The sequence below is a fragment of the Haliaeetus albicilla genome, chromosome 18, assembly GCF_947461875.1.
Source record: "Haliaeetus albicilla chromosome 18, bHalAlb1.1, whole genome shotgun sequence".
In the NCBI taxonomy this organism is placed as follows: Eukaryota; Metazoa; Chordata; class Aves; order Accipitriformes; family Accipitridae; genus Haliaeetus; species Haliaeetus albicilla.
In genome coordinates this window covers 1433050-1450083 of record NC_091500.1, presented here as the reverse complement: position 1 = coordinate 1450083, position 17034 = coordinate 1433050, and the positions used below count along the sequence as shown (strand labels likewise).

Here is a 17034-nt window from a genome sequence, read left to right as displayed (position 1 = left end):
CGAAGGCTCCCTGCTGCTATCTAGGCTATCATCTCCCTTAGCTTTCTGATGGCCCTGGCTCCAGGCAGTGTTACCTCCCTGGGCAGGTTGATGGGCCATCCACTGTCCCTGCCCTGCCCAGCCCCTAAAAACAGCCTGGGGGGCTGGGGTGGTGGGGGAGAAGGAATGGGGCGGGGGGGGGGGGGGAGGATGCTGCAGACACCCCTGGGAGAGCCCCTTCTGCACCCCTGGAGAAGTTTGGCCAGTTTGGGGGGGGTCTGCTCTTTGGATGGGAGCTGAACCCATCATAGAGACGAGGAGAAGGAAAATCAGCTGAGGGCAGAGGAGGGAACCTGGGTGGGAAGGTGGAAGGCGGAGGGTTTGCTGATGGAGAGGAGGCTGGAGGGCACGGGAGGAAGGAGACTGCGGGAGGTGGCAAGGGAATAAATCATCCCCTGCAGCCAAGGTGGGACAAGTGCTGTGTTGGTGGGGCAGCACATTGGATCCAGTCCTGCGGGACCAGGGGGATTCATCATCTTCCCTGGGGCTTGGTGCCCAACCCCACACCAGGTCCTTCCTTGCCCAAGCCCCAGTTGGGTTGACCGTGGCCAGGGGGGGAAACTGATCCCCCCAGCCAGAACCCATCCACACCACCCTGGGGATGTCCTGCCTTGGGTTAACCCCTGCTGGGAGAGGGGATGGGTCTTTTGGCCGCACCCCTTCATGCCAGGCCTGGGGACAGTGTCTCAGGGTGGATGGCTGAGGTTGGAGGGAGGTCCCAGCCTGGTGCCAGTCAGACCCTCATGATGAGGCCATCTGGGGACACTGGGGCATGAGGCCATGCCCATGGGCCACGAGGTAGGTATGGGTGCTGAGACCAGGTCTGAGAGGAGACCACAGCAGAAGAGGCCGTGCAAACCAAGAGAAGCCCAGCACACGTCGTGCTGTAGGAGGAAGGGATGGGCTGCGCTCAAGGGAGATGTCTCAAACAGCCCAGAGCGTCCTCCCATTTCTCCTCACTGACTGCAAAGGGAGCCCCGGCTGACTTGCTCACATGGAGGCATTCTGCTCTATGGACTCAAGGGGTTGAGATGAACCTCTCTGTCCATAAATAATTAATCTTTCGGGAAACCTGGCTCTGGTACAGTGGTCTTGGCAGATGAAGGATGGGCTGTGTGGAAGAGCAGGGGAGGCACTTGCTTTCTTCTGCTTTAGCTCTTGGTTTTGGTCCAGGTTCATGGCCAAGGAGGATTCAAGTTCCAGAACTGGGCCAAGACCTATGGCTCCTCTCCAGAGCTGTACTTCCAGCCCACCTCAGTGGAGGAGATCCGGGAGGTAAGGAAGGTGCTTCCAGGAGACCACCCATTAGAAATGAAGAGGAGGAAAGGCCAGGAAGGGCTGTGATGTTCCATCATGTTCATCCAGAGAGGTCGCGGTTGGTGACAGCATGAGTCCTTCCCCTAGCCCCAGGAGATGGCCCATCCCGCTGAACTGCACGTGTTCTGCAGCAGGTGTGTCAAACACCTAAAAGATGCAGAAAACTGGCATGCCTGTCCCCAGCTGCACTCTGTTCCTTGGGCATCAGCATCTGGCATCCTTCTGGGGTCCCCTGCCTGTCCCAGCTGCCATGCTGAGGGGTGGGAGTCCTCTGTCACTTTTGCCACCCCAGAGATGCCTCTGTCACCCTAGAGTGTCCCAGGTGGGCATCGCCTCTTTTGGGACCACAGAATCATAGAATGGTTTGGGTTGGAAGAAACCTTTAAAGGTCATCTAGTCCAACCCCCACAGATGATGCCAAGGGCTGTCTTAGGAGGTGTCTGGGCTCCAGGGGTGGTTTTAACTCCAGATGATGAGTTATCCAAGTAAATGGATGTCAACCATGGGTGAGGTTTTAGCTTGGGATGTCTCACAGAGCCTCTGCCACCGCCCTGAGCACACGGCTTTGAGGGAGATGCTGGATGCTCAGGGCCGCCTGTTGTCTCTGCAGATCCTGGATATGGCCAGGCAGCGTGACAAGAGGGTGAAGGTGGTGGGGGGTGGTCACTCTCCTTCGGACATCGCCTGCACCGATGACTTCATGATCCAGATGGGGAAGATGAACAGGGTCCTCAAGGTGAGACCGGCTTCTGGGAGGTGGCGCGGTGGCCCTGAAATGTGGTGGCACCCCTGTTTGTGCGACCACCGAGGGCTGGGAGGCATTGCGCCGACGCTGCCATACCCAGGGTGGGAGGTGAAAGGATGGAGAGGCTTTCCTCTCCTCACAGCCAGGAGTTTTCCCAAACTAGCCCCTGAAACGCTGGTGCAAGACTGGGCAATGCACATTTTCCTGGTATAAAAGCATCCTTTGTGCACTGGAAGCATGTGGAGCAGCTATAAAAATGCAAAGCAGTGATGTCTTCCCAGTGTGCGTTCAGCGAGGGCTTAACCTTGGCATGTTGTCCTCATCCCAGCACGGTCTGCTGGCTGGGGAGGAGGTACCTGGCAGGATCTCTTTTCGCGGCTCGCTTGATGCGAGCTTGCAAAGGTGCCTTAGGCACAGCAGCCTGGCAAAAACCTGGCTGGAGGTTCGTGGTCCGTGGTTTGTTCCTGCATCAGGTGGGAAATGTCCCCGTGGGAGATTGCTCCTTTTGATGACACTGGGAAGGAAACAGCTCTTCCTGGTTGCCTGTGGATCATATCCTGAACAACTTTGGGAAGATGAGAGCTGCTGGGAGGGAGAGGTTTTCCTGCCCTTTGCTTTGCATCCAGACCTCCGGCGTGTAGGGAGATACCGGGCTCTTACTGGGCCTGCACGGCTGGCTGGTTATAAACAGTGAGAGAACTGACTCTGTGCACATGTGCACGCCTGTGTGTTGTGTGTGCATGCACATGTATGTGTGTGCATGCACGTGTGTGTGTGCATGCCTGTTGTGTGCGCATGCATGCATTTGTGCATATATATATATATATGCATGTGTGTTTCTGTATGTGTGCATGTGTGTGTAGGTCTGCAGCTGAAGGTGAAAAAACCCTGACTCTAGCAGCAGATTCCGAGAGCTGGATCATACTGGTAATTAACAGCAATAATTAATTAAGGAACGGCTCTCTCCCTGACAGCTCTGTCTGTCAGAAGCAGGATGCATAGCTCCCAATGGTAACAACCTCTCCTTCCACCAGGAGCTGGCTGGAGCTGGCTGAGCAAGGCAGGAGGGCAGAGTGAAGAGGTTTGCTGAAGGTAGAGCTTTGCTGGGGAGTGTCTTCTCCCTTGCATTGACCAACACCAGGGAGCAGTTATGGGAGAGGTTACACAGCCTTGAGACTGGGGAGAGCGAGGGGAGCAGGGTCTGGACCAGGGGCAGGAACCAGTGGTACCACTGGGTTGGACGAGATTTGGGTTGGGTGAAGGTCTGAGAGAGGTGGCAGGTCAGGATGGAGCAAGTCCCTCGTGGTACGTGACTCTCCTGTACAGATGTTATCAACTCTGCGTTGGTAAAAGCCGAGGTGTTTTCCATGGGGTGTTTCTCCTCCGAGCTGTGTGACCTTCCCCTCTCCCATCCCATCCTTCACAGGTGGACAAGGAGAAGCAGCAAGTGACGGTGGAAGGTGGGATTTTCCTCTCGGATCTGAACATCGAGCTGAGCAAGCACGGGCTGGCCCTGGCCAAGTGAGTATGACACGTGTGCGGGGCCATCCCTGGGCATCCTCCCAGGTGTCTGTCCTTGTCCCAGACCAAGTGCTGGGACACGGCAAAACAGGGATGTTTGAAGAGCTTTTACTGCAGAATAGGGGTGTTTGCTTCAGGATCTGGTCTTCCACCAGGGTCCTTCAGACTGCAGGTCAACCCCCTCCACAGTGGAGTAGCCGATCCTGCCTTGGAGCAGGAGACTGGACAAGGGGAGCCTTTATCCCCACACCAGTCCTATATTCTCGCTGTACCTACCAGGCTGGTCCTTTCCATGTCACGAAGGAAAACTCTGCACTCCCTGGCCCCAAAAAGATGAGAGCATCTCTCCGAGGGAGGCTGACAGCAGGCAGCTCTGGGCAAAGGAGGCCGATGTTGCACAAAATTAGGCTAGAAATGAGGTTTTGATGGCAAAAGGCAGTTAGCCATTGGGATATCTTAGCAGGAGGCATGGGAGAGTCCTTGCTCTGCATTGCTTTGAGATGTCTGCTGTCCCCAGAGGAGGAGGTGGGAGTGATGGGCTGGGGGGTCCAGGGCAATTGCAGGGAGAGGGTGGGACGCTTCGAGCTGCTCATGGCTGATCCCTCTGCCTCCAGCACATGTGGTTCTCCTTTGCGGTGGGTGTCTTGTCAAGGGCTTGGAGGGCCCCATGTTCAGACAGGGGTTTGCAAAGGAAATAGCCATGGAGAAGAGCATTTCTCACACTCAATCTCTTTCACTTGCTGACCTCAGAGAAGAAATTGCTCTTTAATTACAGTCTACCTCAATAGCCATGTTCCTCTGTTGATAAAAGCGATGAGTCTGGCAGAGCCCCAGCCAGGGCTGGGGTGAGGGTTCAGAGAAATGAGCCCCACCGGAGCAGATGGCCAATGGAGCAGGACTCCTTCATGGAGGAGGAATCCACCGAGGGTTGCAATGATCACAGAAACCATGTCTGGTTCAGGACTTCCCTGCTCCCCAGCTGTTGGAAGCTGGAGGAGTGTTTGGGGGAAATGGCAGTAACAGCACCCTGTTTGCTTTAACCTTCTACCATCCCCCTGTGCCCGCCTTGGCCATGGTTGCAGGGACGGACCTTGGTCTGCAGACCTTATACTTGTGGATGCTCCTTCCAGCCCTGCTCCACGGTGATGTTTCTGGGGTAAACCCGGTTCCTCACCCCATGCTCTGACTACATATGGGAGGGATGTCTCCATCCCATTGAGTCCCTCCAGGCTCATGAGGAGAGATGGGGACTTGTGAGATGGGACACAGCTGAGTTGACCACGGTGACCTGCGTTCACCGGCTGCCTCTTCCTCCCCATGGACTCTAGCAGCATCCTGATAGATATGTCCCATGGAGACATGCACACAGGGCCAACAAACCCACCTGTAGCTGCAGGATGCCCTGAAGGGTGGAAAACCCTGCTCCTTGGAGTAGGGGGGCATGTCCTGGTGGTCTCTGTGAAGGGTCCGCACGTGGTGTAATGCCTGGCACGGGGGGCTGTGCCCCACGCCGTGTCCCACGCACTGAGGTCCTCATCCAGCCCCTTTGTCTGCCCCCAGCTTAGGAGCCGTTTCTGAGGTGGCAGCGGCTGGTGTGATCGGGACAGGGACGCACAACACTGGGATCAAGCACGGCATCCTCCCCACCCAGGTGAGATGCGAGTTGAGAGAGTGTCAATGCATGGACATCAGCATCTTGAGGGCTTCAGGGGAGATGTCCCATCACCCAGTCCAGGTCTGGTGTGCCCAGCCCTGGGGTAAGGACACTGCAAGCAGGAGGGGTCCTGTGCCCCCGGGATGGAGCTGCTATGGGACCTACTTCATCTGCCAGCTGAAACATAATCCAGATCAAAACTGCTCTGTCCCTGTGCTTTATGGTTTTATAATCTAATGAATAAGCACTGTACCAAAGGGAAAGCAGTTCTTCTTGTATTGGAGCCCCCCAAACCCCAAATCTCTGCAGGACCTGGTCTATTTTTAACTAGACACTTATGAAAATCCTCCACTCCTAGCTCAAATCCTGTATGACAATTCCACTGATGGTTATGGAAAAGTGCAGTAATTTGGGGGAGTTTTACTTCTTTATTTGACGGCTTTTCCTAGCAACCCCCAGAGAGAGAAGGATCCTTTTATGTCACTACATCAAAGGTGGCAGGAGAGGGGCTGGTGGAGCCAAGCTCAGCAGAAAGCACCCTGTGATGATGGTCGTGGTACAGGGGTCTCCCTGCTTAGCCCCCAACCCAAAGTTTTGGGGTGGATGAAGGTTCTTGGCATGGACCTGGGACACCCTGAACGCTCGCTGAAGCTTTGCTCCCTTCTCGGCAGGTCGTAGCACTCACACTGCTGACAGCCTCGGGGGAGATCCTGGAGTGCTCCGAGTCCATCAACGCGGACATCTTCCAGGCTGCCCGCCTGCACCTCGGCTGCCTGGGCGTCGTGCTCACGGTCACCTTCCAGTGCGTGCCCCAGTTCCACTTGCACGAGGTGGCCTTCCCCTCCACCCTCACTGAGGTACGATGTGGGCGATGCTTTTGAAGCTTCCTTGGGGATAAGCAAAGCTCTTGGTGAGGTGACACGGTTGGGGGAAGACTGGGAAGTGGTCGCGCTCCGATAGAAAATCCCACACGTGTGTAGGTTGCACTCCTTATGCATCTTCACGGTGTGCTTCATGGTGTCCTTGAAGCTGGAAACACCTCCCGGGTGACAAAGGAGAGGAAGGAAAAGCCATGTTTCTTAGCAAATGCCATTTTAACTTCCCATGGGTGGGAAGAGCATCTTCTGGGAGTGGAGAAGTGCAGGTAGTGGGGTGGGGAGGAGAGGTACTCGTGAATGCCACCTCTGCGCCGCGTAGGGCAGGTGGGTGGTCAGGACCTGCCGCAAGACATGCATTGCATGGTGCAGTTGATGTTCAGGAGCAAAGCAGGGTTGGAGGTGCAGCCCCTCGTGTGGTTGCAAGCTGAGCCAGAGGCGAGGGCTGAGTGTGCTCTGGCAGCTTTGCTGGCCACAAAATCTGGGAAGCCTGCTTGGGAGAGATCTCCTGGCTGGGCTGGAAGAAGAGGCAGTTCCCTCTTTAGGGAAAAGTCTGGACAATGAGACCCCTGTCAATGTCCCAGTGTCCCGGCCTCTCTGCAGCATCGTCCTCACTTCTCAGCATCAATTGTCCCCTGCCTGACTCAGCCCGGGGGTGACAGAAACAGGACCCCCTCCTCCAGCTGTGGTCTACCCCTCATGTACAACCCCGTGGGTTTTAAACTATTCCCCCGTCGCGTGAGCAATGCCTGAGCCTCGCTGCAGGTGGGGATCAGCGAGAGGAAGGGCAGCCGCAGCGGTGGGGAGCTGCTTCAGGCTGTGCGATGCCAGCGGTCCCACCGGAGCAGGGATGGAGGTTTGCCCGTAGCCATCAGCTTCATCTGCCCTGGGCCGCCTCCAAGCCGCGGCGGGGCTGAGCGTGGAGGCTCCAGCACAATCAAATTAGAGAGGCTGAAGGAGCCCGCCGGCGTCAGCGCTGCCGCCTTCGGCACTTGCTTCTGTCCTCGGGAAACGTCACCATGAGATGGATCCGTCACTGTGAGATGGATCTGCCAACGCCTCTGCTGCGTTTAACCCAGCGTTCGCAGGCGCTGGCAGGTCAGAGGAGATCTGGTAACTCCAGGCACACATGACTAAGCCTAATGCAGATTTAATGTTCCAGCTGGAGAAAATTACCCTTGCTGGAAATCCTGGTCTGGTCTGATGAGCTGTCGCGCTGCCTGGACTAAGCAAGAACAGGGAGAAGACTGTGCCTGCGCTGAGCCAGCATCCCTGGAGGCAGGCAGTGCCTAGCTGGGTCCCGCAGGAGAGGAGCAGCATCCCGCAGGGCATGGCTGCTCCCACGAGCCGTGCGCTCTCCGAGGAAGTGCCGTCTCCCATCTTGTCGAGTCCTGCTGCTCGGCTAACGGACAGCCTTGCTTTTTCCAGCGACAGATGGGCCACTTAAAATAGTCCATGAGCATCTTGTGCTCTTGAAAAGAACTTGGTCCCTTCTTCTGTGTGAGGTCAGGGTATGTTTTCGGGATGGGGCTCTCCATCTCCCAGCGTGCAGGTTGGGTGTAACTCTTTTTTTTTTCTTTGAGCTGAACTTGCGACAAACCGTGCTGGGGATGAGAAGGAGTGTGATGGGTGACACATTTCAAGGGGCAGACAGAGCAAATCCCTTATAAGGATCCAACCCCAGAGCTGCACTTGGGTCGTGTGACGGAAAACTCTCTTTAAACCAATTGTTGTGTTGCTACTGGACTTGTCTGTCTCCGTCTTGCCAGAGGTCCGTATCACCCAGACTAAGGTGTATGGTGCCAGTAACTGACCCACCTGGGACATCCCCAAGGGAGGATGGCTTTCTGAGGAGGGTTTCCGACCGGCTCTCTCATAGATTAGGATCTTGCAAGGCTCTGAACGGTTCACACGCTGTCTCCTTCTTGGCAAGTTCTGCTGTCCCACCATCCATCCTCTCCCTGTTGTCCCCTCTTCTTGGCCATATCCCTCCTGAAGACAACATCTTGCATGTAGCCTATGAAAGGGCACTTAGCTGACCATGGAGAGCATGAGGAGTTTAGGTCCTTGTTCAGCACGTGGCTGAGGCACTGGGTACAGTGTTCGGGGGTGCTGGTACAGAGATGCTCAGTGCTGGAGAGTGGTTTCCTCCAGCCGAGCTTCCCATTCCCAGCAGGAGCCAGGCTGAAACAGGCTGATTTCCCTCGAAAGAATCATGAAGTGCCCTTTTTTGGGGCAGTGCATCTCCTGGGCTTTGCGAGCTTGGGTCTCCACGTGGCTCTGTGGCCAATGGTGGGTGTGATCTGGTTCCCTCAGAAAGCATTTTGAAGGCCCAGTGGGCATTTCTACAGAGTGATTTGAAGGAATTCTTCCTCCTGGGAACACATCAAAACCGACTTTCCCTGTCTCTGCCATTATATAAACTCCTTTTAACTGCTGGATGCATTTCCTTGGAGCCCTCCCACCCTCACGGTGCTGGGAAGTCGGATGGAGCGATCTGTTCCATCTGGTGCCCAGCCCCATCATGGCTGGGACATCCTGGCACAGCTGCTGTATCAGGATGTGACCTACCGCCTTGAGCTGAGCAATCATCCAGCTTGTTCCAGCTCTCTGGCACCAGATCGTTGCTGCAGGCTGCAGCATTGCACAGGCTAAAGCCTACAGAGAAGGGGCCACCTGCAAGTTGAAAGACCTGGTGGCCTCCCAAATGCTGTGTGGACTCGCTGCGGTCACTGGAAGGAGTTAGATTTCTGGATGGGGAAACTGAGGCAGAAAGTCTACCAGGAGGAATAAACCAGTGGCGGTGGAAAGGAAGCTCTCCAGGAGCTTGGATCTGCTTCAACCGCAATCGTATTTGTCCTCCTGTGAGGTCTGACGTCCCTGCTGGTGCATCCTCATCCATTCTCTCATTTGGGTCTCACAGGTCCAGTTCCAGCCCTGGCTAACGACAGCACAAGCCTTCGTTAAGTCAGGCTCATGAAAAATAAATAGTCCTTGGACAAAAGCAGCAAAATTTGTTGCAGGATTGATCAGAGCTGCAGCACTAGTAAAGCTCTGAGAAACACTGTCCTTAATTTTTTAAGGACTGAATTATTCAGAGCCCCGTTGGGGTGGCTTGAACACCACCAGGAACGTGAATTTAACGCACTTTTGCAGTATCTTCTTTGCAAGCCCTGATCTGAAGCAACCCAGTGGTCCTTGTGCCATGCCATGGGTGGTGGGGCTGTCTGAGGAGGTGGACAGAGAGGTCCGTGGACATTACCTGAGTCATTAACGTGTTTGCCTGCCTGCTGTCACCCCCCTAAGAGCAGCTGCACCAGAGCAGTGAGAGCTGGTGCACTTCAGGGTCTTATTTTTCCTGGGAGGTAGGAAGAGAAGACAGAGGAATAGGGGGAACCCACCAAGGTATTTCTGCAGCATGCAGTGAGTTCATTACTGGTGTTTCCAGTTGCAGAGGTGATGAGTTTGTGTCTAATGGCTCAGATGTATTTTTTGCCTGTGAATTGCCTGTTTGCTTTCTGAGCTGCAACTTCCCTGGTGTCCTGCAGCAGGGAGTTCCCTGCTTTAAATGCATCTTTAGTATGTTTAAATGTGGTGGGAGCCTGCCAGCTCCTTACGGCTTGGTCCTCACCCACCCTGCCAGCCTGCTCGGACCTTCACTGCATCTTCTAGCACCTTTCCTCAGCCAAATTGCTAGGTTGAGCGTTGTTTTACACCTCCTAATCTGCCTTTTAGCTAGGAAACTTAAGCTCACGTGCGGGATAACCCTGCTATCCTGAGCAGGGCAGGTAGCCCAGGTTGAGCTTTACCTTGCTGAGCATCATCTGCCCGGGCTATGCCCCCTGCACAGCTCAGCCCATCTTTCCCCAGGTCCCTTGGGGCTGTTAGGAGGGTGAAACAAGAATGCACTCTATAAATATTAATGCCATTATCAATTCTCGGTCATCGCTGCTCCTCGCCTGCTTCCAGATCTCCAGCTTTCATGTCGAGTGGCCCAGCGAGGCGGAAGAGAATAATGGCAAGGGAGCAGGTTGCTTGAAATATTTAAGCCTGAGTTATCTAAGACATTGCAAATAATATATGTGTCAGAGGACCCAGGCTTGGATTTGTGGTTATGTAAGATCTGCATGCTTTCTTTTCTGGCCTCGTGATTATCTTTATCACTGGGATAAACTCAGCTGCTCTAGCTGCTGACAATGACCAGGATCAAGGCACGGGACTGAGAGGGTTCATTGCACAGCTGAGGTCACCAGAGAGACCTGCAGAGCATCCCTGGGTGGTGGCAGGGATGGAGTCGTCCTTCCCTTGTCCCAGACCTGCTGGGAGGCTGATGAGGATGGGTCAGACTCAGATACGATACTTCTTCCCCAGGTCTTTGCAGCTTTGGGGCTTCCTGAGCTGGAGGCAGTTTGTATATATGTAATAAGGCAATGAGTTTCTCTTCTGGAAGGTCTCTGATCTGCTTCTGAACCCATGCAAACTTTTAGCCACCTGCAGACTTGCACAGCTTAGCGACCTGGTGGGTGAAGAAGAGCTTTTTTGGTCTGAGCCTACCACTGCCTAACCCTAACCCTAACCCTAATCCTAACCCTAACTCTAACCCTTTGGGGGATGTCCCAGGCACCTGGGACGGATTCCTCCAGCTCAACTCCCCCAAGACCGCCCATTGCCTTAACCCTCTCTCCATTGCTGGGCCTGACCTCATCCCTCTTAGCCAGAAATGTTGGTTTTGGTGTCAGTGAATGGAAGCGACTCTTCCAACCAGGGCTCGGACACCGTACCCGGACGCGGTAGGACCCTGCCAGGCGCAGGCAGCACGCAGGCACAGGGGGAGGCTGAGCATCCATCTCCTCCCCCAAAACGCGAGCTCCCCCTGCTCCCTGGCTCCCCTTCATTGCTCAGGCAGACCTACAGGACATGTGCTAGTAACTTCTTGTGCTTCGTCCTCCGCAGCACCTTGGCCACATCTGCTGCTTGCCCCATCCTTGTCCTTTCCCTGAAAACCATCTGGAGCAACCAGACCTGCATTGCAGCAGGCGGGGTGCCTGACCCTCAGCTCAATGAGCTCTCGAGGGTGTTTGTAAGCAAGAAAGCAAGCGGCTTCTTTTGACCCGGCCTTTGTGAACCAAAGGGATTTGTTCTGGGCTCCTGGGAGGGAAACGAAGACGAGCAAAATCCCCTGGGTCTCTGCAGGCTCCAGGGTCATCTCCATTGTGTGCATTGGTCACATTACAGTGACAAGATTTCCACTGCCCGACCTCTGCCTCCGACTCCGGCACTCAGCCAGCCGACGACGTCTCCAAGGACTCCCGAAGCCGGCTCGCTCGCTGCCTTCAGCTCTTGCCCGCTGCGCTGTAATTATCCTACAAAGTCGCAGGCTTATTTTCTTCAGACCGATATCACAAGAATCAAAAGCGCACATTGAAAAGGTCACCCCACTACCAATTTGCTTCTGCGCTCAAACGCCGCGGCTGGAAGACAAACAGACGTTGGCAGGATCACCTTGGGAAAGCTGCATCCTTCTTTTCCTCACTTGTTTTAGCTTCTCGATTAATTTGTTCCTAAACCAAACCGATGAAAATGTGGGGTCGTAGCTTTTGCCCTGCTTCTACTTGCACAACCGTTAACTGTTTCCAACATAAGAACTTCTCTGGCCAGAAAGTAGGCTGTTTTGGGAACATTTTAGAGAGATTTTGTGGCTTTTTGGGAGCTTGCAGATGTGGTGATGAAGGCAACAGCATTAGCGTTATTTCTTACCAATTACAGGAATACAGTATTCATCTTCCCATCCTCCCTGCTTTAACGGGACCGTGGCATTACAGCAGTGCGGCCCCACGAAGACCCTCACCTTATAGCGGGGTCACAGCAAGATGCTCAGTGCTAAAGCAGCCCAGCTTGGTGATTAATAGCTCATTAAGACAAATCATTCAAATGGCACAGACAGAAAGGAGCAGCTTTGCAGCTAAGGTTGCCAAGACCTTCCTGGGGTTATATCCATGGGTCATTGCACCTTCTCCTGGGTCAAGCAAACTCCTTGAAGCAAAGCTGCTGGGTTTTTAAGCTTTTCTGCAAAACTATGGGAGATCTCTGCAGGAGGAGCAGGGGGTGGTTGGAGAAGATGTTTGCAGGAGGGAGAGGTGCTGGCCTGGCCAAAACAGCACCATGCAGGAGGTGAACACAGGTTCTTGCCACCCTTGCATGCACAGGCAGGGAGAAGGGACAAGGGCTGAAAGGTCTTTTAATTTCTGTGGGTGCTGCTGTGTCAGGCAGCAGGGTTTCTTCCAAGTAGCCCAAGAATAAGAGTCCAGTGGCTCTGGGAACAGGCTGCAGTCACCCCCTCGAGCCTCATTACCTGCATTGTTCTGCCTGTCCCCTGCCCGCTCCATCCCCTGTTACATCCCAGCTCCAACCCCTGTTTCCCTGGGGCTCCAGAGCTGCAGAGGGTTGTGTTGCCAGGGTGTGAAAGCTGGGAAGGGCATCCTTGGTGTTGGACCAGGAGGTGGATTTCGGTAGCCCCTGGCATGCCCCACTGTATGGCTGATGGCTGGAGGGGGCCCTTCCAGCCCTGGCTGTGCTGCCTTATGTCTGGGAATGCCTGAAGGGACAGTTTGGGGGCTGCAGAGGTGTGATTGCAGGAGGATGCAGGGTCTGAGCTTGTGTGTGTGCCAGATGCAGCCCCAGCAGCATCTGCAGGACGTGGGGGTCTGCCACGGCCGAGGGAGAGGAGATGATGAGCATGCTCGGTTCCCCAGATGTTGGGTCCATGGTCTCTATTAGCCCCTTGGTGCTTGGTTGGGCTGTATTGACCCCCCTCCAACCCAAAACTTGCCAAGACTCTGCAGACAGACTCCTTGGACCTTCCCTGGCATTCCTGGGAATCCTCCAAGGTGCCTCCAAACCCTGCTCCCAGGATCCCTGCTCCATGGTGGGGTTCAGTCACCAACCAGCACCCATTTCTCTGGTTGTTGCAGGTCCTCGATCACCTCAATGACCACCTGCAGAGATCTCAATATTTCCGATTCCTGTGGTTCCCTCACAGCGAGAACGTCAGCGTCATCTACCAGGATCCCACCAACAAGGCAGGTCCCAGCAGGCTCCATGTGGGAAGGGAGAAGGGCCCGTGCACAAAACTGAGTGTCCTCCGAGAGCCGGTGTTTAGGATGGACTTGCAGTGCAAGGGCTGCTGGGGGGGGCTGATCAGGGAAACGGCATTTTGGGGCTGGGCTGGACTCTGCCCCATGCTCCACGGTCTGGGTGTCCCGGGACATGGATGCAGCTGGGGCTGTCCAAGCTCTCAGCATCCTCATGACAAAGCCTGGTCTCTTCCTGGGCACTGGATTTGGCTCTTTTTCATCACGGGAGAGAGATATGGGGAGTCCCGGGGTGCCCTTCTCCAAACCCCCGCTCCCAGCTTGGTCCTGGTCCAGGCACGTGCTCCCACCTTCATGCCCGCTGGCAAGAAAGCTGCAAACCCTGCTAGTCCCTAATGACCATCATCTTCCTCTGCTTGGCTTTGCAGCCCCCCTCTTCCTCTGCCAGCTGGTGGTGGGATTACGCTGTTGGCTACTATTTGCTGGAGTTTCTGCTCTGGATCAGGTAAGGGCATGGTCTGGGCAGTGTTTGGGGACAAGTAGGGTGGGGTGGATTTCTCCAGGGCTGGCCTCATCCAGATCTGTTCTCTGCATCTCTACACCGAAACCTGTGCTGCTTTGCTGGGAGTCCCAGGGAAGATGGCAAGAGAGGACTGTGACTGCGAGCACCCCCATCCCTGGGGAAGAAGGAGATGCTTGTTCTCCTCCAAGCAAGCTCCTGCGCAGGAGGAGCGAGTTTGGGTTGGGATTGATGTCTGGGGCTGCACTGCCCTCGTGTGTGCACAGAGATGGAGCAGCAGTGCGGGTTTGCAGCAGCAAAGGAGCTTTTTGGAGGAGGGTGGTGGCTGTGAGCATGTCCTGAGCACCAGGGTGGAGACAGGAGAGCCAGGCAGGACACCGTGAAGAGGGAGAAGAGGGACTGTGGCCACTTAGGACTCTGCCAAGGGGTCCACCCTGCCACTCCACCCTGTCCCCAGTAGCTCTCGGTCCCCCAGCGTGCGGATGCCCAGTGCCCAGCCTGGGAGGCTCTGAGGTCTCGAGGGGGAGGGAAGGTGATGACCGAGCACCCCTTTTCTAGCTTGCAGCAAGAGGAGGGGGAGGGAGCTGAGGACAAGGGTGCAAGGTCCAAGACCAGGTGGAGTGAGCACAGGCAAGCTCCAGGCAGGGCTGCAGGACCCCATGGGCTCCAGCACCCTTGGAGTATTGCAGCTTTGCTGCTTTGCTTACAGCCCCTTGAGAGGGTACCCCCTCGTCCAGCACGCTCAGGCTGTGGTTTGTGGCATCACAGCTCACAGCCTGCCCTTGGCAATTCCCCAGGCAGCAGCTCTGCGGTCAGGTCTCACCTCCTGCTCTCTCCCCTGCAGCACCTTCATGCCCAGCTTGGTGTGCTGGATCAACCGCTTCTTCTTCTGGCTCCTCTTCAGCTCCCGGGTGGAGAATATTGCCATCAGCTACAAGATCTTCAACTACGAGTGTCGCTTCAAGCAGCACGTTCAAGACTGGGCCATCCCCATGTAAATGGCTCTGCAGACCCTCCCTTGTCCATCCCCAGCTGAGCTCAGTGCCCAAACCACATGCCGTCCCCTGCCTGTGCTCTGCCCCAGCCCAGGCTGCCTGGAGCAGGAGCAAGGCTGTGGAGAAAGGGACCTGGCTAGGAGACACCATTCCTATCTGCAAGCTTAGCATGAGGAGCCTTCTGCATCCCTGACCTGGGGTACCAAATCCATGCCACACCGTGTCTTGGGGCTTTGTGAGCCCAAAGCAATGGGAGGGATGTGCTGGGACATGCCAAGCCATTCCCTAATTAGCATGGGGCCAGGGATGGAGCTGTGGGGATGGGGGTTCAAACCCGAAGAGAGCTGGCTGTGCCCATGCTGGCATTAACTGGGGCTGGGGGCTTCTCCTGGGCAGTGAGAAGACGAAGGAAGCTCTGCTGGAGCTGAAGGCTGCCTTGGAGAACAACCCCAAGATGGTGGCTCACTACCCCGTGGAGGTGCGCTTCGCTCGGGGGGACGAGATCTGGCTGAGTCCCTGCTTCCAGCGAGACAGCTGCTACATGAACATCATCATGTACCGGTGAGCCATGTCCCCATTCCCCGCCTCCTCCTCCTCTTCCTCCTCGGGTCAGTGGTACAGCAGGATCCCAGCCCAGAGACCCAGCAGCAGCAAATGCACAGCTCAAACACACCGACACCAGCTCTTGGCTGGCACTGGCAAGCTGGATCAAGCAAGCTCCTGCACCTTTGCCCGCTCACCCCACTCAGACATTTGCAGGCACCAAGCCAGCAGGGATGGGGTGGCCTTGGAGCACCCCAGAGCCACCCACTCCTGTTTCTTGAGGATGTTGTCCTACATGAGGGTCCACTGGCCAAGTACCGGCAGCTTGCTGGTACCCAGAGGGTTTCCATCACCCGGTGCTTGTCAAAGAACCCGTGATGGGTCCCTGGGGTTGTCCTTCTCCCCAAGTCAGGGTTTCTTGGGGAGGTTTCCTGGGTGTGCAAATACCCCCACAGCCCCTGCTAATGCCCTCCCTGCCTGACCCACCCCCAGGCCCTATGGGAAGAACGTCCCCCGCCTCAACTACTGGCTGACCTACGAGGGCATCATGAAGAAGCACGGTGGGAGACCACACTGGGCAAAGGTACCGACGGCCCCGCTGCTCTGGGAGGAGAGGGTCTGCGGAAGGGGGTCCCTTCCCCTTCTCCATCATGGGAGGGGGGATTTGCAGTTGAGTGGGGGTCAGAGAAGGGCCCCCACATCGGGCTGGTCCCAGAGGGAGATGGGTGCCTCGAGGAGATGGTGTTCCCCTGTTTGCCACCCACGCTGGGCACGTAGATAAGGGGATGGAGGTCCCACCACTTCTGCAGGGGCTTCCCACAGTGGTGGTGGGGGTCCAGGGACAGAAACACGTTCCCCAGTGATGGGCAGCCCTCCTGGGCACTCTCTCGCCTGCAGGCCCACAGCTGCACTCGGAAGGACTTAGAGAAGATGTACCCAGCCTTCCCCAAATTCTGCTCCGTCCGGGAGAAGCTGGACCCCACGGGGATGTTCCTGAACACCTACCTGGAAAAGGTGTTTTACTGATGGGGGCAATGTGGGGGGTGGAGGAAAAATCAGCCATCACCCCCAGTTCTCGGGACACCCCCAAAGCTCACGGTCCCAAGGTGTTGCACCCCCAGCTCTGCCCTCATCTGTCGTGACAGCAGGCAGCAAGGGCTGGCCCCACGGGCAGGGACGTGCTCTGGTCTTGATGCTGACAAGGCTCTGCAGTGCCTGGGAACCTCTCCTGGAAACCAGCAGCTCGGAGAGGACCATGTCCCTGTCCCCCCGAGACCTGTACAGCCCCAAGTGCCTCCTGTCCAAGCCAATAAAGACCTTTCTTTGAACAGAACTTATCTGAGCCTGTGCTTTCAGCCTGGCTGTGTGTCCGATGTGGCCCTGGGGACCGAGGAAGGGGCTTGGTGTCCCTGTACAGCCCCACTGCGGGGGTCAGGGCTGGACATGGAGACCAGAGCCCATTGCACAACCTGGGACTGGTGCCATCCATGTCCTCGAGCTCAGGCCATCCCTCCTTGCAGAAGCACGCAGGCAGATTTGGGGATGAAGAGGCTGCCTGCCAGGTCCACCCCCACCTGGCTCACGTTGGTGTAAGGGAAGCCATGCATGGGCACATGGATTGGGTCCTCTCCCAGCTGCTCCACGCTGCCAAAACCTGCAGGAGGTGTTCCTCAGGATCCAGTGGGGTGATGCCCATGCTCCTGTCCCTCCTCTCCTAGAAACCACCCCTGCTAG

The 17034-nt window shown here is 56.0% G+C and overlaps 1 protein-coding gene across 1 annotated transcript; it reads left to right on the top strand.

Moving 5' to 3' along the window:
* Positions 1-819: 819 nt before the first annotated feature.
* Positions 820-16601, top strand: LOC104315314 (L-gulonolactone oxidase). The gene is made up of 12 exons (XM_069806577.1): positions 820-837; positions 1213-1314; positions 1967-2092; positions 3528-3622; positions 5183-5273; positions 5948-6133; positions 13123-13230; positions 13671-13747; positions 14607-14756; positions 15154-15318; positions 15793-15883; positions 16198-16601. The coding sequence occupies exons 1-12, from the start codon at positions 820-822 to the stop codon at positions 16324-16326; spliced, it is 1338 nt and encodes a 445-aa protein (XP_069662678.1). The 3' UTR covers positions 16327-16601.
* The last annotated feature ends 433 nt before the right edge of the window (positions 16602-17034 follow it).

Bases quoted from the DNA above. Each gene is read 5' to 3' on its own strand.
- LOC104315314 (XM_069806577.1), top strand. The intron at 2,093-3,527 runs GTGAGACCGGCT...CATCCTTCACAG, and splicing joins AGATGAACAGGGTCCTCAAG to GTGGACAAGGAGAAGCAGCA. The intron at 13,748-14,606 runs GTAAGGGCATGG...TCTCCCCTGCAG, and splicing joins GAGTTTCTGCTCTGGATCAG to CACCTTCATGCCCAGCTTGG.